This window comes from Equus caballus, chromosome 24 (assembly GCF_041296265.1).
Source record: "Equus caballus isolate H_3958 breed thoroughbred chromosome 24, TB-T2T, whole genome shotgun sequence".
Taxonomy (NCBI): domain Eukaryota; kingdom Metazoa; phylum Chordata; class Mammalia; order Perissodactyla; family Equidae; genus Equus; species Equus caballus.
In genome coordinates this window covers 20,010,001-20,033,219 of record NC_091707.1, presented here as the reverse complement: position 1 = coordinate 20,033,219, position 23,219 = coordinate 20,010,001, and the positions used below count along the sequence as shown (strand labels likewise).

Below are 23,219 nucleotides of genomic sequence, written 5' to 3'. Positions count from 1 at the left end.
GCTCCTACGAGAATGAAAGCTCCCTGAGGACAGCACCTTCTCCCTTTTATTGGTCACTGAGCTCCAGCACCTGGAAGGGTGCCAGGCAAAGAGGAGAGTCTCAACCAAAGTCTGCATGATGAGCTCATTGAGCTTTGAATTAACAAAACAAAATGCTCCCAGTGTAAACCTACCCGAAAATAACACTGCCATTATTCTCTGTGAGAATCACAGAATTTTAGGGGCTTTAGAGATATCTATTCTAGACTCACATTTTAAAGATAAATGCTCTAGAACCAGGAAAGCTCATTAGCTAGTCTAAGTCACACAGCTAATTAGTAGCAGAGCTGCCACAGGGACTCAGGTTTCTAATTCCAATTCTGGGTAGTTTGACTGTGCTGAGGATCACCGTAGGCTCCTTTACCTGGAAGCATCCTTGTTTATGCTCATTGTCCTGGAATGGTTAGTAATATCTCCCTCTTTCTCTTTCAGAAGTGCCCCAGACTGGGTGATAAATGGTCACCCTTACTATATTACAGCTTCTGCAATTCAGAAATAGTCAACATCTTTGTCTACCTAAAAAGTTATAATTTAAGGAATATGGTTTTCTTGGGTCATTCATTATCTAATTATACTTTCTTCTTATTGCTGCGTAGAAATGTGTTTATCAACACTCATACTTAACGGTAGTATCTTTTGGAATATTAAGCTATTTAGTCACTTAGCTAATTAAAGCAACAACACCTAATGAACGCATAAAATGATTTCATGAATAACACTTGTGACTTCTCCCTTTTGATACTGTCTTTTTAGGATTCAAGCTAAAATCCCAGGTGCTAAAAGGCACGCTGAGTAGATCGGTACGCCCCGGGCCTGGACACGAACATGATTGTCTGACGTGGTAACAGCGCTGTTCACACAGGTTACCGCCAACTGATTGTTTCTCCCCCCAGTACCATAATCTTAGAGACAAACTTTAAAACAGCTGTTTTTAGGCTGTTCCTGTACTCTTAGGATATTTGAGTCACTTGTGTCAAGCACTAAAGTATAGAGAAAAGTGTATTAGATGTGGTTTTTAATTTTGTGTCGCTAAAAAAAGTGCATGATGGTGAGAGCCCCAGTTGCCTCTCCTTCTTTGGTGTTCTTCTCCCCCTGCAGTGCTTCTGTAATGCTCCCTGTGGCTAGGCCTTTCCTGCCCGGTGCACCGATGCAATAGTGGAAATCGCTTCTATGTCCTTGGGTTGCTGGTTGGATTAATCTTTAATAACAATATATAGAATTGTAGAACGATGTTTTAGTGTTTTTCCAACACACACAACGTAAAAATAAACAGTCGACCGTACTTATGGTAATCAGTTTTGTATAACTTAAAATAATTAAATAAACAAATAAACCCAAACAAACACGCAGTACTTTTGTTGTGTGGGACTGACGGGCTGATTTACATGTATGGTAACTAAAAGTACCAGCATGTTCACTTTATTACAATTTGTATTACTTTCTCTGTAGTTCCTAATGGGCTGAATTATGGACTCTGGATATTTGCACTTATGTACTTGATACTGAATGCATAAATAAATGTTACTAAATGGAGAAACTTCTCCCTCTCCTCTTGTGGTCTTACCATAAAATGCAAAGGTTCTGAGACGATGTCGCCTGAGGGCATGCTGGGAAGGCTGAGACCAAGCCCCCCGACCCCTGTCTCCAGGGCCACAAGGTCCAACCCCAGCCCAGGATCTGGCTCCTTTGGGCTATTAATAGAAATCACTGAAGAGTAATAAAACAAGAAAACGCTTTTCATGTACTCTGTGGGGTTGATGCAGATATTTTAAATACTTTTTAAAAAACTTGAGAGTGATATACTCCTTCCATAAACTTCCTGTGTAATATGTGACACAACACTGGCAGAAAACAACTAGAATTGCTATGAACGCAGTCTTTTGGTAATCTTATTGAGCACATACCGTGTGCCAAGCGCTGAGAATAGGGCTATGAATGAGAGAGATGACAGTTCCTGCCCTCACCAAGCTAAGTCTTTTAACGGTTGCTCACCACTTTTTGCAAAAGTCCAATTGCATGTTATTTCACTGTGAAAGTCAAAAGTCAAAGATGATGCGGTAGAAGTGGATGAACATAGTAGCAGTGGGAGAAATAAAAGTGGAGAAGAAAGGAATAGTTTCTTACACAAAGCTGCCTTTGACCAGTTTTGGACTTGGGTTCAATGAGCACTTAGGGAGTTACCCTTCTATGCAAAGTGGTGTGACAACCACACAGGCAACTGGACACTGTACCAACAGCTGAGATGGGGGAGCTGGGAGGGGGCTTTGTGAAAATGCCAACTTAATATGGGGCAGCAAGAAATAAGAGCTGCGTTATAACAGCAGAGCAACAGAGAAGGATTCTCAGGGGAGGTGAACTTTGGGGCTGGGTCCTGATCTGGCACTTTCCAGATGGAGAAGGTTCATCCTGGTGTGAAGAAAAGACATGTACTAAGGTGCTAAGACGTGGAAGTGCATGGCATATGCAGAGAATGGGGAGTAATAAGCTGAACTGGGTTGTAAGGCACTTGGGGTGGGAATGTAGTACCAGGTAAGGCTGGAAGGGTGGGTTGAACCCACACTAGGAAGAAACTTGACTGCTAAGGACTTTGGGCTTTATTCTTTAGATCTCAGAGAGTCACATAAACACACTGCAGGTACATGATACTGAGATTAGAAGAATGTAAGAGACAATTGTAACAAAACTAACAGCAAACCGGTGACAAAGGACTAGACTTCTATTAAAGCAGCTGCCACGAGAATAGAAAGGAGATAGTCACCTGTCCCTGATCCTTTTATTAGCCCAACATGCCAAGCACGCACTGCGCACAGAGGAGCAGCTAAGAGAGATGATGCAGAGGAATATGGGACTGGAGCTGGCAGTTGATTAGATGTGGGGTTTCAAGACCAAGGCTGACTGTGAGAGTTAGCACCTCCTTAAATTTTCCACCCCAGGCAGCTCGCTGGCCTCACCCTAGCCCCAACTCTGTCTAAGACTAACTGATCAGGAGAATGCAATACCAGTTTTCAGGATAGAAAGCCCAGAAGAGCTGGCTTGGGGAAGGAAGGTAATAAGCTTAGTTTGGTGCCTGCTATTTTTTTATGGTTACTAGATACAGAAGAGTATTTCTTTTTCATGTATGTCTTTCAGTCCCCAACCTTGGGGATAAAGTTTCTCCTAAAAGGCTCTATTGTGTAGAATTAACCTTCTTCAATATCTGCATTTGCAGCATTTGCCTCCTTCCTGTGGGCCCAGAATCCCTTTCATAAGCAGCTGCTCGTTAGGAGGATGCAATGAGGAATTCCATTTGCTGGCAGTGGTGAAGAAAGTTTCCTGAGGAAACTCCAGCCTTACAAAATGATAGGTATGAATTTTAACAAACGGAACACGCAGCACATAATATCCTGCTTCTACAGGAAGCATCAAAGTGATATTTGAGATGATGGAAATAAGATGAGGACCAACTACCATGTAAGAAGAGGACCCAAAACAGAGCCTCCAGGGACCTGGAGTGAGAGAGGTTGTTCTGAAAGCTGTGAAAAAAAAGTAGAAACTTCTTACAGCCTATGGCTGAGTTAAGCATGCGGGGGGTGGGGTGAGTGGATGAAGAAGCTGCGGTATGCTTTATGGATCATTTCAGGAATAAAGGAAGGAGAACAGTTCATGCCCCTCTGCTCCTTCCCCACCTATATTAGCTTCCTGGGGCTGCCTTAACAAACACCAAAAACTACATGACTTTAAACAACAGGAGTTGATTCCCTCCCTGTTGCAGAGGCCAGAAGCCTGAGATCGAGGTGTCAGCAGGACCATGCTCTCTCTCATAGCTCTGGGGGAAAGTCCTTCCTCGCCTCTTCTAGCTTCTGCTGGTTGCCAGCGTGTCCAAATTTCACCTTTTTATGAAGACACCATCATGTGGATTAGGGCCCACCCTAATGACCTCACTTTAACTTGATTGCCTCTGTAAAGACCCTGTTTAGAAATAAGGTCACATTCTGAGGTACAGGGGTTTGGGACCTCAATATACTTGGGAGGATACAGTTCAACCCATAACACCATCCCGTACCTCACACGAGTCCTTCCTCCACTGTGAAGCCTTTTCCTCCTGTACAGAGCCCAGGCCTGCTTGTTTCCCACTGTAAGGAATTGCTGCTGGGAAGTAGTGGGACAGCTCGTCCCTTACCCCAATGCATTTGAGCATGGCTGAGTGCTGGGCCTCGCTTCACTACTGTGGGGTTCCAGCACTCACCACATTGTCTTTGGATAGGGCAGCTCCGAGCACGTGGACTTTAGCACTCTTCTGAGTGTAGAGAAACAAGCGGGGCCATACAGGAGCCACCACTGGCATTTTGGTGTTAGCCAGCGTGGTAGTGGTCTCCAGGCAATAAGCAAGCTCTGCTGATCGGACAAAAGAGACATTTGCTTCAGACTCCAATCTGCTTCTCTAGTGCTTTATGTTGGCACCATCCTCCAGCTCCTCAATCTGATTTTTTCTTTTTAATTTTTCTTTTGTTCAATACATTCAATATTACAGAATTAGTTTGGCTGGCCACATTTTCTTTGATGAGTAAATTGAAATGAATTCTTTTGTATCCTGGGTCACAGTTGCCTTTTAAAAGAATTCTTTTGGAATTAACTCTCTCTGATTGTTTCCTAATATGCTAAAGAGAGTTTTTCAAGTAGAAATGAAGGGACATTAAACAGCAACACAAGAGTATAAAATATGAAACTCATTGGTAAAGTAGACTTTTTCAAAAACTGTCTTGAGAGACAAAGGTCATTATATAATGGTAAAAGACTCAGTTCAACAGGAAGATATAACAATTGTAAACATGAATGCAGCCAACATTAGAACACCTAAGTATATAAAACAAACATTGGCAGATCTGAAAGAAGAAATTGACAATACAATAATAATAGGTAATACAGCAATACAATAATAGTAGGAGAATCCAATACCCCACATTTAATAATGGATAGAACATCCAGTCAGAAAGATCAATAAAGAAACAATGGACTTGAACAACACTATAGACCAAATGGACCTAAAAACATATGAAGAATTTTCACCCAACAGTGGAAGAATACACATTTTTCTCAAAAGCACATGGAACATTCTCCACAATAGATCACATGTTAGGTCACAAAACAAGTCTTAACAAATTTAAGAAGATAGAAATTATACATGTATCTTTTCTGACCACAATGAAATGAAAGAAGTGAGTAAAAGCAAGAAAATGGGAAAATACAGAAATACATGGAAACTAAATAATACATTCTTGAACAACCACTGGGTCAAAGAGGAAATCAAAAGGGAATTTTAAAAATATCTTGAGACAAATGAAAACAAAAACAAAAATTACCAAAACTTATGAAATGCAGCAAAAGCAGAAGTAAGGGAAGTTTATAGTGACAAATGCCTACATTAAAAAAGAAGAAAGATCTCAAATAAACAACCTAACTTTACACCTCAAGGAACTAGGAAAGAAGAACAAACTAAACCCAAAGTTAGAAGAAGGAAGGGAATGATAAAGATCAGGGCAGAAGTAAATCAAACAGATAATAGGAAAACAATTTTTAAAAAGTCAACAAATCTGAGTTGGCTTTTTTGAAAAAATAAACAAAATTGACAAATCCTTAGATGAAGAAAAAAGAGAGAAGACTCAAGTAAAATCAGAAATGAAAGGGGAGACATTACAATAGATGCTTCAGAAATAAAAAGGATCATAAGAGACTATTATGAATAATTACACGTGAACAGATCGGACAACTTAGAAGAAATGAATATATTCCTAGAAACATACAACCTACCAAGACTAAATCAAGAAGAAATAGAAAGCCTGAACAGACCAATAGCAAATAAGGAGATTGAAGTAGTAATTAAATACCTCCCAGCAAAGAAAAGCCTAGGAGATGGCTTCACAGCTGAATTCTACCAAAAATTCAAAGAAGAATGAATATCAATCCTCTTAAACTCTTCCAAAAAATAGAAGTAGAGAGAACACTTTGAAATTCATCTTATGAGGCTAGCATTACACTGATACTAAAGTCAGACAGCCACACCACAAGAAAACTATAGACCAATATTTCTGATGAACGTAAATGCAAAAATCCTCAATAAAACACTAGCAGACTGAATCCAACAGCATCATCAAAAGGATTATATGCCATGAGCAAGTGGGATTTATCCCTGGGATGCAAGTTGGTTTAACATATGAAAATCAATCAACGTGAGACACTATGATAACAGAATGAAAGATAAAGTCACATGAGCCTCTCAGATATAGAAAAACCATTTGACAAAGATCAACATCCATTCATGATAAAAACTCTCAATAAAATAGGGATAAAAGGAAATTTCCTCAACATAATAAAGGCCATTTATGAAAAGCCCACAGCTAATACCATAATCAATGGGGAAAAATTGCAAGCTTTTCCTCTAAGATCTGATAGAAGGTAAGGATGCCCACTCTCATCACTTCTAGTCAACATAATACTGGAAGAACCAGCCAGAGCAATCAGAAAAGAAAGAGCAAGAATAAGTATCCAGATCAGAAAGGAGGAAGCAAATTTCTCTCTGTTTGCAGATGACATGATCCTATTTGTAGAAAACCCTAAAGATACCACACACACACACACACACACACACAACCCTGTTAGAACTAATAAACAAATACAGTAAAGTTGCAGGATACAAAATCAACATACAAAAATCAGTTGCATTTCTTTACACCAACATCACTTAATTCAAAAAGAAATCCAGAAAACAATCTCATTTACGATAGCATCAAAAGGAATAAAACACCTAGGAATAGATTTAGCCAAGGGAGTAAAAGATCTGTACACTGAAAACTATAAGACATTGATAAAAGAAATTGAAGGAGACACAAATGGAAAGTTATTCTGTGTCCGTGAATTGGAAGAATTAATATTGTTAAAATGTCCTTCCTACCCAAAGTGATCTACAGATTCAGTGCAATCCTTATCAAAATTCCAACGGAATTTTTCACAGAAATAGAAACAGCAATTCTAAAATTTGTATGGAACCACAAAAGACCCTCAATAGCCAAAGCAATCTTGAGAAAGAAGAACAGAGTTGGAGGCATCACCCTGACTGATTTCAAATTATATTACAAAGCTATAGTAATCAAACGGTATGGTACTGGCATAAAAACAGACACATAGACCAGACTAGAGAACCCAGAAATAAACCCAAGCATATATGCTCAAGTAATTTTTGACAAGGGCACCAAGAATACACAGTGGAGAAAGAATGTCTCTTCAATAAATGATGCTGGGAAAACTGGATATCTACATGCAAAAGAGTGAAATTGCACCCTTATCTTCCACCGTATACAAAAATCAACGCAGCGTGGGTTAAGGACTTAAACATAAGACCTGAAATTATAAAACTCCCAGAAGAAAACATAGAGAAAAATCTCCATGACACAGGCCTTGGCAATGATTTTTTGAATACGACACCAAAAGCTTAGGCAACAAAAGCAAAAGTAAATAAGTGGGGCTACATAAAACTAAAAAGCTTCTACACAGCAAAAGAAACATCCAACAAAATGAAAAGGCAACATATGGATTGGGAGAAAATATCTGGAAACCATATATCAGATAAGAGGTTAATATCCAAAATATATACAGAACTCATACAACTCAATAGCAAAAAACCCCAAGAAACAAACAACAAACACCACAATTTAAAAAATGGGCAAAGGTCCTGAAAATACATTTTTTCCACGTAAGACATACAAATGGCCAGCTTATATAGGAAAAGGTGCTCACCATCACTAACCCATTAGAGAAAAGCAAGTCAAAAGCAACCACAATGAAATATCACTCACACCTGTTAGCATGGCTATTATTAAAAAAATAAAAGATAAGTGTTGGTGAGGCTGTGGAGAGAAGGATACTCTTGTACCCTGTTGGTGGGAATGTAAATTGGTTCAGCCACTATGAAAACAGTTTGGAAGTTCCTAAAGAATCTAAAACTAGAACTGCCATATGATCTGGCAATCCTTCTTCTGGGTATACCCCCAAAGGAAAGGAAATCTGCACTCCCGTGGTCATTGCAGCATCATTCACAATAGCCAAGATGTGGAAGCAACCCGAGTGTCCACCATGGATGGATGGAGAAAGAAACTGTGAGATGTATATACATACACACACACACACACGAATTCAGCCTTAAAAAGGAAGGAAGGAGGAGATTCTACCGTTTGCAACAACATGGATGAACCCGGAAGACTTTATGCTAAGTGAAATAATCCAGACACAGAAAGGAAGAAACAGCACGACCTCCCTTACATGTGAATCTACGCCAGTTGAATACATAGAAGCAGAGAGCAGAGCAGTGGTTACCAGGGGCAGGGAGGCGGGGGAAGGGCAAGGCGTTGGCCAAAGGGTACAAAGTCGCAGCTATATAGGATGAATGCGTCTAATGTACAGCACGTGGACTATGGTTAATAATACTATATCGAATACTGGGAATTTGCTAAGAGAGTAGATTTCAGGTGCTCTCATCCCCCTCCTCAAATGGTAAGTATGTGAGGAGATATGTTAATTAGCTTGACTGTAGTAATCACTTCACTATGTATACGTATATCACATCATCAGTTGTATACCTTAAATATATACAATTTTTATTTAAAAAAATAAATAGAATTGTTCTAATTTCCTTGTGACGTTGTCATTTTTAAATTAAGGAGTTTTTTTCAATAACAAGAATAATATTTATGTCTTGCAGAAAATTTAGATGATACAGATTCTACTACTCAAAGAAAATCACCATTAACATTTTGGCATATTTCCTTATGGTTTTATTTTCTAGGCATTTAAAAATTATTAAACTTTCTATGGTACTTTTCTTACTCAAAATAATGTTGCATTACATTTCCTAATTAACCACACTGGATATAAAGTATCAATACCTTAAAGTATAGGGAAAACATTTTAAGAATTAAGTTCTCTTTTTTCCTATATTGCAAAGATTGCTGCCAATACTTGAATTACACTTGAATTAATTGTGTTTTTGACCAATCCTCCTGTTTTTAACTAACGTTTAAGAAAATAATAAAAATATTAATATTTGTGCTATGGATATATCTAAAGTCTTACTTTCATTTTATTGGTAATACTACATTTTAATTTAGAATATTATTTGAAGGATATTTACAGTCAAAACTTTGCTCTCAGATTGTACATGGACAGATCTCTTAGTGCTTACATATAGTATTTCATTTTATCTTCAAAATGGGCCTATAGAAGGAGATATTATAATCCCAGTTTTACATATAAAGAGACTATTAGTTCAAATATTACCTAAGGTTCGGTCTTAAAGCCAGGGATTTGGGTTTAAGTTATTCAGTCAGATCTCATCTCCAAGTTGCAAGTTGATTGAGAAATAGACCAAGGACCCAATTGCATGAAGATCAGATCATCAGTTCTGCTCCTGATGAAGCTGCTTGGCCACAGCCAGAGGAAGGCTGCCCATGTTCCCTTCCCACCCAGCACTGAATGGCGATGTCACCCGGCCCCTGCACTGGGCAGAGCTCGCAACACAAGGAAGCAGAGCAGGCGTGAGTCTAGGGGGCAGGCCAGGCTGACTGGCAAGCGGCCCAGGCCTTGTCATTCCTTCTCCACTGTCACCGGAGCCAGAGAAAGTAGCATTGTGTGGAGAAGGCCTTCTGACAGGACTGAGGCCCTCAGGCGAAGGAGGCTGCCAGCCCTCCAAGACTGTCAGGGAGAAAGCCCAGGCAATAAAGAGGCTTTCTGCTGTTCTGTTAACTATAACAGAAAATTATTTTAGGTTCTGTATTCAAAAGGTTACTTTGAAAATAAAATTAAATATTTCCACAAAGTTTGGAGAGGTTCCCCCCACCCCACCACCTACCACGCAGCAGGGCATACACTTGTCATAAACTTCTAGTTTATCTGTATTTTCTTTCTGATACTCACACATTAATGGTTCAGTACCAAATAGCACCTCAGCGTGTCAACTCTTATAAGAACAAATTGCCCAGGGAATATGATGCATCCAGTCTGAGATAATCACACATTGAAACTGGCAGTATTGTATTTTTTCCACATGGCACTCATCAAAATACCCAGAAACTCTGTAGTACTCAATAAATGTGTTTAAAGTGCTCTGAATTACAAGGGAATTTACCACACTATAATCTCTTAGTGGCAAATTGATCCTGTTTTCCTTTTTGCTCGATAGAATATAGAGCTCATGATAAAATATAGAGCTCATGATAGAATATAGAGCTCGTGATAGAATATAGAGCTCGTAATAGAATATAGAGCTCGTGATAGACTATAGAGCTCGTGATAGAATATAGAGCTCATGATAGAATATAGAGCTCATGTCTTGTCTTTGCTTCCCCTGTGTGGGAGAGATCACCAGATGTTTGCTACTACAAAATATATTCCCAGCAGAATACATGGAGCTTTTTTCAGGGATTCTGATATGTCCTGTTAGGTTATCTGCATGAACCCATTTGGTTGCCCGATTTACGGTAGAATCTTTAAACTCCATTGGGAAGAATAGTGCTAAACCAAGAGCGTTTTCTCCTGGCATTTATGGAATTTCTTACTAGGTAAAGTGCATTTACTTTTTTCCTTTTTACAAAAATTTATCTTGTTTTAAATTTTGTTCTTAATTCCAAAGTTGGTTATTATATAAGTCAATTGGCTAAATACATCTAATTGTTATACAATTTAGCTATTTGATTTATTAGTCAATAAGCCTATTTTAAGCCTATTAAAATGAAACCTTTTAGCAATAACAAAGCATCAATGAGCCAGACACTGTGCTGAGCACTTTATAAACATTTCTAATCCTCAGAATTTCAAAATCCTACATGATTAATATTTTTATTGCCCAAATGAGGAAACTGAAACTAAAGATGTTTAAATAACTGGTGCAAGTTCACAGCTAGTAAGTGGTAAAACACGCCCTTAGACTCCTTTGTGTCTGACTTCGAAGCCTGGGCTCCTCCCACTGTGCCACACTGCCTTCTCGGTGTCAATCTCTAGCTCAGGAGCAATGCTGCCTCAGCAAGAACATTTGATTGCTGGTAAAGAAGCCACTAGAGCATATTAACCATAAATGGGCATTTATTGGAAGAACACCAGGGGGTCCAAGGGCTTAGCCGCAGGGGATTGTTTTTCCAAATGCACCATTTTGCTACTCTGACCTTTGCTGTTAAATAGAGGAGTGCTCAAATCTAGGTGTTACCTAACAATCCCATGATGAATCAAGGCAGAAAAGAAAGGGCACAGACCTTAAAGTCTCTAGACCATGCCTTAATTTGACATGCACACTCATCCTGAACCAGACACACGTCCACAGTGCAACAGGAAAAGAAATCACAACAGTTGGAGCCACGGTGACAACTCATTCTCCAACTGGAAGCTCATTTATCCCACACAGCTGAGAATCCAGCATTCTCATTCTCTGAAATCATGGTTAAATCAGAGTTACCATTGTCAAAATAGTAATTAATTAAATAATAGTCTAGTATCATAAAGTTCCCTTAGAACCAAATTTTGTGTACAGTTTAAACTGGTGATTCAAAACATCCGTTGGGGTCTTGTCATAGTAACGATCAGGAAGACCTCGTGAAGAGCAGTTCTTGCCGAACCGGCCTAGATGTGCAAGTGGTATGAGAGACCCTGAGGAAGCTGCCTCATTTCTCTAGTATTTTTCTTTTTCTAATAAAGTCTGAACTGCAGAGGATTTTAAGCTCTATATTTTTTTAAAATTCTGAATACATGAATCTTTCCCACTATCTGTTTCAACAATATCTTAAGCATTTGTTATGTGCGAATTGCTGCGCTAGATGCCATAGGAGATTCAGAAAGAAGTAAAACGCTGTCCCCACTTTTAAGGAGCTCATAGTGCAGAGGTAAGCACAGCAACTATATTTACGGAGGAGCTTATTTTGTTCCAGGCATTTTTATAAATACTCGAACTTTATTAATTTATTTAATTCTCATGACTACCCTACAATAAAGGCCTCTTTCACAGAGGAGAAAATTGAGGTATAAAGGTTAAAAAACTATTCAGTAATAAGACTATTACACAGAAAACTACAAGACCACTTAGCCTATGATATTACCATGCATAAAAAGTTTGGAACCATCATATCTGAAACACTTTTTTAAAATAAGAATTAAATTAATTAAAATAAGAAAAAATGAGGAAAATAAAAATACTGCTACTCAAAGATCATGAGTGTTGGAAATGTCTATAATAATGCTAAGTGAGCATTAACAATCATCATTTATAAATGAAAGTGCCGCCCAAAACATCAGTGACTTAAGATAATAATAAAAAAGACATTCTTGCTAAATATGGCATTGGTTGTTTCAGGCCCAATTTAATTTCTGATTATTCTGCAGATGCTCCCTTGAAAAAGATCAAAATGCCTGTAATTGATAATGATATTCTATCCCACTATAAAATATTACCTTAGGCAGAAATACACTGAATTACCAAACAGCTGCCAGCAGGGAGCAGCCCAATCTGTTCATCAGCATATTCACAGCAGCCTTGCCTGTAGCGTAAAATCCAAACTCCTTAGCTTGGAATTCAAGGCCCTTTACAGTGAAACCACAAACCAAACTTCTGGCTGGGCTCCTGCTTTCCCTCTCCATACACCCCAGGCTCATGGACCACCCCTCCATGGCTCTGCTGACATCCTGTAGCACCCCTCATCCCAGCCCCACTGCCTGCCCTGATTGCACAGCCACAAAGCCAAGTGGTCAGTGCCCCACAGCTGGAGTCAGGAAGCCAGCTTTGCCATTGTCCAGCTCTAAGGGCCTGGCCCAAGGTTACCCCCAAAGTCATTGAATCTCCCACTGGGATGTGATTTTTCTGAAAAGTAGGATAATCACAGTAATCACCTGGAGACTTATGATAGAGACTAAGCCGGGGAAGCAGTTACATTCTGTAAAAGCACACAGTGCCTCGCAGGTGTGAGCAGCAGTCATGGTAGCCACTGCCCCATGCAGGGAATCACACGTGGCAGCGAGCTGTGCCTCCCAGCCTGCCCTCCTTCCCCCACTTTCAAGGCCATTTTCTTGAAAAGAGGAGCCAAATCTCATGCATGTGTTCAGTGAAAGCACTGATTAGAGTATTTGGTATGTAATAAAGCCCAGTACATGCTGACCGGATTGATCTGAGAAAGTGAACTTTTAGGCAAAACAAAACTGCCCAGAATGGGGAGGGCTCCAGGGAAGGAGGATCCCGTAAGAGTAGGCAGCTCACATCTCCTGATTCCTACCTCTTCTCTCTCCCCCTCCTCCTCTTCTTTCTCTTTCCTCTTTTTGCCTCATCTCTCTCTGACCTCTTTTTCCCCTTCACTAAGAGAGTAACAGGAGAAGGCTGGGTCCTTACAGCTGAGGTCTCTTCCCCAAGGAGGCTTTCCCCAGTGCCACCTGCAGGTCTCTTTTATGTGTGCTCAGTGCCCAGCACAATGCCCAGCACACAGCAGGCACAACAAACACGTGAACCCATGAGTCTGGTGCAGACGCACATGTGGCCATGCCTTTTTCTGGTGCCCTGGCAGACTTCTTTCCTTCTGTGCCAAGATTCAGCCTCCCTAACTGAGCACTCGGGCAGTCACTGCCACCCAGTAGAAATGACATGGAAATAAAACCAGTTTCCCACCTCTGGGTAGTGACTGTTGATTTAATTAGAGTAATTTTCACTAAAGGTTGAATGACCAAGAGATTTAAGGAAGGCTAGGATGTCAGAAAGGACATTAGCATGTGTATTTCAGAAGAAATGCTTTTTATTTTCCATTTAGTAGAAGGAAAAGATGAGAAATAGCACATGCTCTGTGATAAGCATGTTGTTATTCTGCTTAATCTTCATAATCCCAGCATGTAAAATCTCATTTTACAGATGAAGAATGGAGACTAGGAGTTTAACTACTCAAGCCAATCTAAACCCACTAGCAAATGAAGCAATCAGTGTTCAACCCAAATCTGTAAACCCCAAGAAATTGCTGATGGTGGATAAAAACAAGTAGTCAAGAGAGAAAGTTGAGAAGGAGGACTCTTACTCGGGTGTTATTACTAACACGGACATAGCCTGCCTTTCCTCGGAGATGCCTTGCTTTTCTTGTTTGGCATAACTCCATCAGGGGCATTAATCCATCTGTTTGCTGTTCTAACAAACTGGATTTACCTTGGGGACGTGCTCCTCCTGCCATCTTCCCACAAATGACTGTGTGATGGAGTCCCTGTAGCTGAGAATCGCAGCCTGACCATGAGACAGGCACTTTAGAATCCATGAGAAACCCAAGGGATGGGGAATCTTTGTCTAATGTGTCAGCGAAAATAATCCATAACCAATCTATAAATGAAATTGGGGTGAGCTTATTATGAGCCAGATCTGAGGACTAGCCTAGCCCAGGGCCTGCCTTCCTTGAGGAAGGAAGGGCACCAAACCAGTGGGGTGTACAGAGTGGTTATATACCGTCAAAGAGCATGTATCACATATGATTGAAACGTCTCTCTTACAATGGTCACGAGATTGCTCTGTCAGCACAGTGACTGATGGACACAGCAGGTAGCAGGTCTGCTGTCTCAGTGGACACAGCAGGAAGCAGGTCTGTTGTCTTGAGCTGGGTGGTCACAGGGTGGGTGCAGCAATCAATTCCTAGCCTAGGGAGAGATGCTTATCCTTAAGGAAATGCCAATGTGGGGGAAGTTGAGTCTTTATCTTAAAGCCATTTGTTCTTGTCTTTGGGACATAGCAAATGCTTAACGCAGATATATGACGGCATGCTCAACAGCCACATCAGGCCTTTTTGGAAAAACAACATCAGGCCAAATTAGATTTACACCAAATGGCTTCCTCATATACTCCAGTATATCTTATTGCTTGCCATTTGTTTGTCAAACGTATAGCCATCTTCCAGACCTAGGCACAAAGCCAACGAGAAGGCTTAAATGGGGGAGATCCTACCAGTACACAATGGGGAAGGACAAAGACACCCTTTCTATCCAATGCTAGAAGCTTCACTGGGCCTCATTTGCAAAGTGGGAAATAAAACCTATCTCAAAAGACTGTTATGAGTGTTAAATGGGTTACTGTAGGTAAAGTACTTAGAACAGTGCCTGGACCATAGAAAGCATTCAACAAATGATAGCTGTTACCATTATTATTGTCACTCTGATTTCAGTTTTCCATCTGTAAAGAAGAGGAGGATTAAAGCATCTTTGCTGCTCTCTATCCAGCCAGAGGAAAGGGGAACTAGCCTGATGCTGGGCTGGATTTTGGAGACGCAGGGAAAAATAAATAATATCCCTGCCTTCAAAGAGCTCAAAGTCTGATGGGAAGACGGGAAAATCATGGATTCAAGGTAAAATGTGCTCAGTGATAGAGCAGATACAGGGAAAATTCTAAAAGAATACAGAGACGGGTTTTGTACTGTAGTAGATTTATACAGACTCCACTTTTAAATCCTAAATTATTCTCTTGTAACCCTGGGCAGCTCACTTAGTCATCCCTGCCTCAGTTTCCTTGTCTGTAAAAGTGGAGATAATAAAAGAACCTGACTCGCAAAGCAACTGTGAAGATCGAGGAGCTCTATAAAGCTCCTCCTGTAGTGCCTGGCACAGAGTAGAGTTCAAAAGCGATCATCATGATTCCAATGGTCCACGAGAAAGATACAAGGCCTGAACTAAAAAATTGGAAATAGGAGGAAAGCACGGCTAAAGAGGGACTCATCCTTCCAGGATCGCTTAATAATTGTGGATACAGTTAGAGAACAGAGGAGGCACCCACCCAGGTGCGGCCACTAGCTTGCGCCCCGGCGTCCTCGTTGCCCGTGGCAACCGGCAGTCCTTGGCTCTGGCCCGGTAGGCGCCGCGCAGGAGCAGCAAGATGGCCCTGAGCTCCTGGTCCGCAGATCTGGGACTCCGCGAGAAGTCGGTGCGGGCGGCAGCCGTCTCCACCGGCCCCTCCCTGGAGTTATGCACCTTCCCCCCAACCCTGGGCTCCTCGGTCGCGGCCGCCGCCCTGGAGCAGCTCTCTGTTGTGGGTGAGACGCCGCGGGCGCCGGGAGGGACGTCCCCTCGGAGGTGGTGTCTAGGCGGCGCTCAGCGGGAACCCACAGTGGGAACCCTCCTCCGGGAACCCAGAGCATCCTGGTTAGGGCATCGTCTTCCTCGGCTCCTTGGAGGGGGAGAGGCAGCGGGGTGGGACCCAGGGCAGAGCTGGTCTGCTGTAGTGACACTGGAGTGACTCAGCCAGCTCACATTAGTAGCTGGAGACAGATTCCGGATAAATCGTAGACTCCCAGGCCATGCCGTTTGCCTCAGACTGGAGGGCCCACCTGCATTTGGATTAGGTATCCAATTTCAACTTCTCCCTTCTTGCCTTTCTTTTACAAGTGAATTTCCTCCAACATATTTTGCCATGGCAAACTGGAGAATTTACAGGCAAACAAGAAAGGGAATGTTTAAGAAGCTCCTGTTGTATTAGGCAAGGAAAATTAGATAGAGAAGAATGTTCAGGCAATGCAAACAGATAATGACCTTGGATGGGCCAGGTTAAAATACTTCTTCCGCTCAAAAGCTGAACCTGTAATCAAGGCTCCTCAGTTTAAGGTAGGACACGATCCAAGAAAGGGCATTTCTTGTTCAGCTCAGACACGGTTTAGACCAAACAATCAACAAAGCATCATCTCATCGCTCCAAGGTGATCATATTGATTTCTGTTGTAATGTTACTGTTAGTTTGAGGTAGCTTCTTTTTTCCTTCTTGTATGAACTAATTTAACTTCACAGTTCTTATAAGATAGGCTTCGACAAGTCTTGTCATGAAGAGAGTTAACCACTGAAGAGAGCTAAAGCTGTCCAAGGTCATTGCCAACCACAAAGCCAGGGTCTTGAACTCTCTTCATGCTTGATCTCTAGACCATCAGGTCCATTCAACCCTAGTACTTCTGCACAAATATTTTTTCTGCTAATACTTTCTGGACCCTAAGAAAGTTTTTTGTGGGAAGAAGCTTCATTAAGCCTCTGAACCTGGTGTGAGTTATGAAAGATGTAGCTCTGCAGCCCATCTGCAAGTGGAACAAGCTTGTGCGCCTTCATTCCCTGGAAGAAATGGAAGGACTAGCAGGCGATGCCTGTCCCTCCTGAACACACACTTGCTTGCAAACTCAGTAACTGATTTCCACTTGGTTTGAGAGCTTAGTTCATTAAGAGAATCCAAGTTCCCTGGCACTAAGGGCAGAAGTTGGTATTTACTCTTCCTAGGGATGAGTATGGACAGTGAGGGTGTGGACTCTGGAGTCATACGACTTGTGTTTGAATCCAGACTCTATCAGTGATGGGCTCTGTGACACTGAGCATATGGCATGACCTCAGAAGTCATAGATTTCTTACCTGTGAAATGGGAATCATTAAAAAGTTATAAGAAGCAACTTAGATAACTCATGTAAAACATCAGTCACGTCAGACTCATCCCACACATGAGGATGGAGGCCTGAAATCCGTTTAGACAGATCCGTATGATGCAGTGATGACAGAGCCAAGGTAAGTAGAACTTCCTCTGTTCTCTCTCGTCTTCCTTTATCCCTTCTGTTTCCTTCCTTCTCCCCATTCTCTATGTATCTTGTCTTCATTACTTTTGCTAAGGTTTCCCAAGCCTCTCATCTCATGTGCCTCCTACTCACAGGGTGAGAGAGAAAAGGAGACTTCTGACAGCATGTGAGTGAGCAAAAAGGGTTGGAAACGCTCTGCCTCACACCTACCAGTTTTACCAATATTTACTCTCATGCCATCGTTAAAATATTGGCATAGAAGTAAAAATTAAACAGTTAGTTAAATGTGTAGTTTTTGGTAAAATATTATATTTAGGATATAAATACATGAAAACAAACCTATGTTATAGGCATGTTATATTTATCCCTTTCATAAATATTTATTGAATTTTTTGTCCTATCCTATACAGATCCCTTCCTTCTTTCATGAAAGATGCAAAGATGGAATCTTAAGAGGAGTTTTCCTCAAGGAGCTTAAAATATATACCTAAATTAGAGTACTAGGAAATAGGAAATAGCAAGCACAAAAGAGATTCATATTGAGTAATGTAGAAATTCAGAGATAGAAAGTGTAATTTCTAACTGAGTAAGCATTTGAGCTAGCTAGATTTTAAAGGGTTAAATAGGATTTGGACTGCTAAATAAAAGATCTTAAATTCTATTTTTTTGGTTTTTTTTTAGAAAAATCATTGCAAAGTGACTATTTTAAATGCAACGAAGAAGCTAGGACCTTTCTTAAGGACATTGCTCTCGCTGTTAAGAAATTGGTATTGTATTTTCTATAAGAGCTATTTTTTCAATCTTCCACTTATTTCTTCATCAAACTTTAACTTAGCACCAGCTCTGTTCAAGGTACTTTAATAGATGAATAGGGAAAATATTTACTCTGAATGAAAAAATTTTTTGTCTCAGTTTACTAAGCATTGGCAGTAGTGTCGATCAACTGCAGGTTGTTGCTCGATTTTCCATACAGGACACAGAATTAAGGACCTGTGCTATGGATGAGGGCAGCCTGCTTAGGAGATGGATTCTGCTGATGATGGAGCTCAGTTAAGGGGTGGGCCACATGGGCAAATGCTTGGCACACCAATATGTAAACCTTGCTTAAAACAAACCAACCTCTGGAATAAGTTGCACTCAGGGTACCAATTTACTCAGTTCTCCATAAGCAATTCCTTACGTAACTGATGAAAGACTATTTGGCGCCTATTCCCAGAAGTAGACCATGATGTTCAGTGAAAACAGACAGAAACTCTTTCAGTTATACTAACTTGGTCCCATCAAAGAAATAGTTAAAGTTGGCCCTGGATAATGTTTACAGTGCTTCCCGGGCAGGTCAGAATGGTAAGTCTCTTCATTTGATTTAAAAATATTAAGAATCTACTACATATCAAATATCTAAAAATGTAGAAATACGGCCAAGTAAATGAGTTTGTCTACAGACTACTGATAAAAGTTCATCTCATTACTTTGTAATTATATTTTTATGTAATTCATATAGTTGTGTATGTATACTACAGAATTATACTTTGCAGTCCCACTTAGGTAAATACACGTGTAAACACTGAGAATGGGTGTGTCGTACTGCACTGCGGTACTCTGGAAACCTTTTGTCTGCTTTGTTCTTTTAGTTGTTTTTCTTGAGGATTTAAAGGGGTCAAAATATTTATTGTGGCTTATAGAAGCATCTAGTGTGTCCCCATTTAATATCTGAGCTGTGAAATCTTTTAAATAAAGATAAATCCTTCCTTTTTTTTTCTTTTGAGGAAGATTAGCCCTGAGCTAACGTCTGCCTCCAATCCTCCTCTTTTTGCTGAGGAAGACTGGCCCTGAGCTAACACCCATGTCCATCTTCCTCCATTTTATGTGGGACGCCTGCCACAGCATGGCTTGCTAAGTGGTGTGTAGGTCCACACCTGGGGTGCGAATCAGCGAACCCCAGGCCATCGAAACAGAACGTGCGAACTTAGCTGCTGCCCCACTGGGCTGGCCCCCCATTTTTTAAAGTAACAAATGTTTGTTATTATAAAAGCATTGCTTGTTTACTCTGGAAAATTTAGAAAAAAATAGAGAAGCAAAAGGAAGAAAGTAAAAACCACCATGATTCCAGTGCCCTAAAATAATCACAATTAATTCTTTGATGACTGACCTCCCCACTGCAGTGTATAGATGCTGCCGGGAGTGAATTTTATTTTTTACAGAAAAATGATCATCCTACATATACAATTGTGTAATCTGCTTTTCATTATTCATAAAATATAATGGCAATTTCTCAGGTCGTAAAATAACTATAGCCAACACAACCATTTATTTAAAAGATGATTTATCTATTTTTTTCACTAACGGATTTTTGAAGGCTTTTTCCTGTTTTGAAATAGCCCCGCCAATAATAATAATAATAATAATAATAGTAATAGCCCCACCAGACTATTTGTTTGGATTTGTTGGTGTGTGTAAGAGGACCACTGTTCTCTTTCTATATCTCTATATATCTCTTAGGTATATTTCTCTTTATAGAAATATACCCAAGCATATTTCTACAGGCACTTTCTATTTTTTAATTAAGTAGCTTTCTTTCTCAATGTTACCCTTTTTTTTGGAGTCTTTCCTTTTAAATTGATTGAAACTGCATACAACAAACACATAAACATAGGGAAAGATGACTTCTGAGTAGAAGAAAATCAGCAGAAATAGAAGGATAAATGAACAATAATAACACCTTAAAAACTGACTGTAGAGTAGGTACTTTTCCCACTTTCTATTCCAGATAAAAATAATAACAAAAGGTGTTTACTGAAAATCAAAATTTGATCTCTGAAAACATTGTTTAGGAGCTCAATCTTATTATAATGTCTTAACTTTTTAAATATGTAATTTAAATTTTCAGGAAGAAATGAGAAAATCTACAATTGATCATCTGGAAATTGAAAGCATGGAGCTCAGCAGACTGTACTATCTATTGGAAACTCTCCCTTATAGCGTCCGTGGAGAATTCGAAGGTACTTTTGAGGTTATCAACTAGAGAAATGTAGTTTATCTTATAAGGAAATAGAGCCAAATACTTGTAACAAGGTGAGTTTAATAGTTATTTCATGTCAAAATATAGCTAGAAAGAGTATACAACGCAAACATAGTGAGATCCGTAATAATTGTCCCTGACATTTTAAGTGGAAATAATGTATATAAAACTTGAATTTATATAATTTAGTTTCTAAATAGACTAAAGATATATAGATCAGCGCATTTCAGATTGATATTTATTCAATTAAATTAGGCAGCTTGACTGGCCTAAACCAGCATTTTTTGTCTTTCCGTCTCTATGAGTGTGGCTACTATAGCTACCTCATATAAGTAGAATCATACAATATTTTTCCTTTTGTGACTGACTTATTTCACTTGGCGTGTCTTCAATGTTCATCCATGTTGTGGTACATGTCAGAATTTCCTTTCTTTTTAAGGTTGAACAATATTCCACTGTATGTATGTATATCATGCTTGCTTTATTCATTCATCCATTGGTGGACCTGTGGTTGCTTCCACCTTTTGGCTATTGTGAACAATGCTGTTATAAACATGGATGTGCAAGTATCTAGTCAAGTCCCTGCTTCCAATTTTGGGGGGTATATGTGCAGAAGGGAATTGCTGGATTGTATGGTAATAAGGTAACTTGACATTTAATTTCTTAAGAAACTGCCATACTGTATTCCACAGTGGCTGCACCGTTTTACATTCCCACCCATCACGCATGAGGGTTCCAGTTTCTCCACATTCTTGTCAACACTTGTTATTTTCTGTTTTTGGTTTTTTACGTAATAGCCATCCTAATGGGTGTGAATTGTTATCTCATTGTGATTTTGATTTGCATTTCCCTAACGATCATGTTAGGGAAAAGATGACGTTGAGCATCTTTTCGTGTGCTTATTGGCCATCTGTATATCTCCTTTGGAGAAATGTCTATTCAGGTTCTTTGCCCATCTTTTAATCAGGTTGTTTCTTTTGTTGTTATTGAGTTGTGGAATTCTTTATATATTCTGAATGTTAACCTCTTATCAGATATATGATTTGCAAATATTTTGTCCTGTTCCCTGGGTTGCCTTTTCACTCTGTTGATGATTTTTGATGCACAAGAGTTTTTAATTTTGATGTTGTCCAGTTTATCTATTTTTCTTTTGTTGCCTGTGCTTTTGGTGTCATATCTAAGATATCATCGCCAAAGCCAGTGTCATGAAGCTTTCCCCCTATGTTTTCTTCTAAGAATTTTATAGTCTTAGCTCTTACATGTGGGTCTTTGATCCATTTTGATCCATTAAATTTTGTATTTGATGCAAGGTAAGGGTCCACCTTCTTTCCCCAGCTGCGAGGAGTGTTGGCTGAGGCCACAGCTCTCTTTCTCTGCAAGGATTGCCCTGGGCAAAAGAGGAAGGCTGCACTCCAGGTTACATCCCCTCCCCAGGTGCCACCCACACTCAGCGATTGGCCACTGGGAGGGTACAAAGATCTGCCTCCCTCTCCTAGATGTAGCATAACTCGAAAGTGTCGTCACAGCGCCAAGGCTCCTTACCATTTAACCCTCTCTGCCCAACCCTGCTTCAGTTATTTCCTCAGAGGTGATATTCCTGAGAGCACTACACAATACATTTCCTATACACAGATTTTAGAGTCTATTTCCCAGGAAGTCCAACCTAAAACAGTGGTCTAAATAAGTTAAATAACATTTTCTAAGTGGATGCTCTGGTTATCCATGTCTTGCCTTGCAGCTCCAAATCTACCTTCTTTGTCTGCTCTGTGATAAGGGAGCTGGGCCCTGTAAATTTTCCCCTTTACTAGCTGGCACAATATTATGCATTGTCAGTAGAAGGCACTGGAGGAACAATGTAGGAAAAAGGGGTACTCTTCCTGGTCCCAGTGTGCCTAGCTTGGCAAACTCTTGCAGTGCACATAGCTTCTCTGCGCCAGGGTCCTGCAGCATGCAGCAGTCTCCAGCAGCTCCCTCCAGTACCCCTTATGCAGCTTCACTGTGGACAGGTTCCTCCAATATCCCAGAAGACAGATTTCTAGCACGTTCTGCCAGCCCAGGATTTCATGAACTTCTCTGCCATGCAGTGAACCATAGCCCTCTCCAGTGAGGTCTAGATCTCGGGTCTGGAGGTCCTGCTTCCTCGCGGGCACTCTTTCTCAGCCCTAGAGACAGTGGCTGCTCCTCATGTCTGCTATTCCTGAATTCTTTAGACTTCTCTTTGCTTTCTTACTATTCATCCTCTCATTACATGAATCCTCTGTTATAGTTACTAATTCTTTATATTAAAATTTCCCTATTCAATTTACTATGAGATTTCTGTGTCCTAATTAGACCCTGACTGATATGGTTGGTTATAAAACAATACGCCTGGTGTTAGTCTGGTTTGGCAGGGAAAATACAGCAACCTCTTTGTGCAGAGGAAGAATAAGACTTAGAAGAATCTGTGCCAAAGGCAGAATTAAGAATGTTTTTTGTTTTATTTTCTTTGATTGCTTTTCTTTAGTTTCTGGATTGGGTTACTTTTATAGTCAGGGAAAATATTTTAGAAGGAAAAAGAAATACTATGCTAGCTTATAAGGTCCTTGATACACACTGAATACTTAACCA

The 23,219-nt window shown here is 40.2% G+C and overlaps 2 protein-coding genes across 4 annotated transcripts in view; both read left to right on the top strand.

Moving 5' to 3' along the window:
* Positions 1–1,576, top strand: part of RTN1 (reticulon 1) — a 216,761-nt gene extending 215,185 nt beyond the window's left edge. For both annotated transcript variants that reach the window (XM_023627825.2, XM_070249822.1), the window contains exon 9: positions 793–1,576. In XM_023627825.2, coding sequence (XP_023483593.2) covers positions 793–835 — 43 coding nt within the window. In that variant the 3' untranslated portion in view covers positions 836–1,576. The remainder of the gene's footprint in view (positions 1–792) is intronic.
* A 14,290-nt stretch (positions 1,577–15,866) lies between these two features.
* CCDC175 (coiled-coil domain containing 175) overlaps positions 15,867–23,219 on the top strand; it is a 68,521-nt gene continuing 61,168 nt past the window's right edge. For both annotated transcript variants that reach the window (XR_011432153.1, XM_070249820.1), the window contains exons 1-3: positions 15,867–16,085; positions 18,275–18,360; positions 20,481–20,592. Coding sequence is in view for 1 of the 2 variants with exons in the window: in XM_070249820.1 (XP_070105921.1) it covers positions 15,929–16,085; positions 18,275–18,360; positions 20,481–20,592 (355 nt within the window). In the remaining variant the exon portion in view is untranslated. The remainder of the gene's footprint in view (positions 16,086–18,274; positions 18,361–20,480; positions 20,593–23,219) is intronic.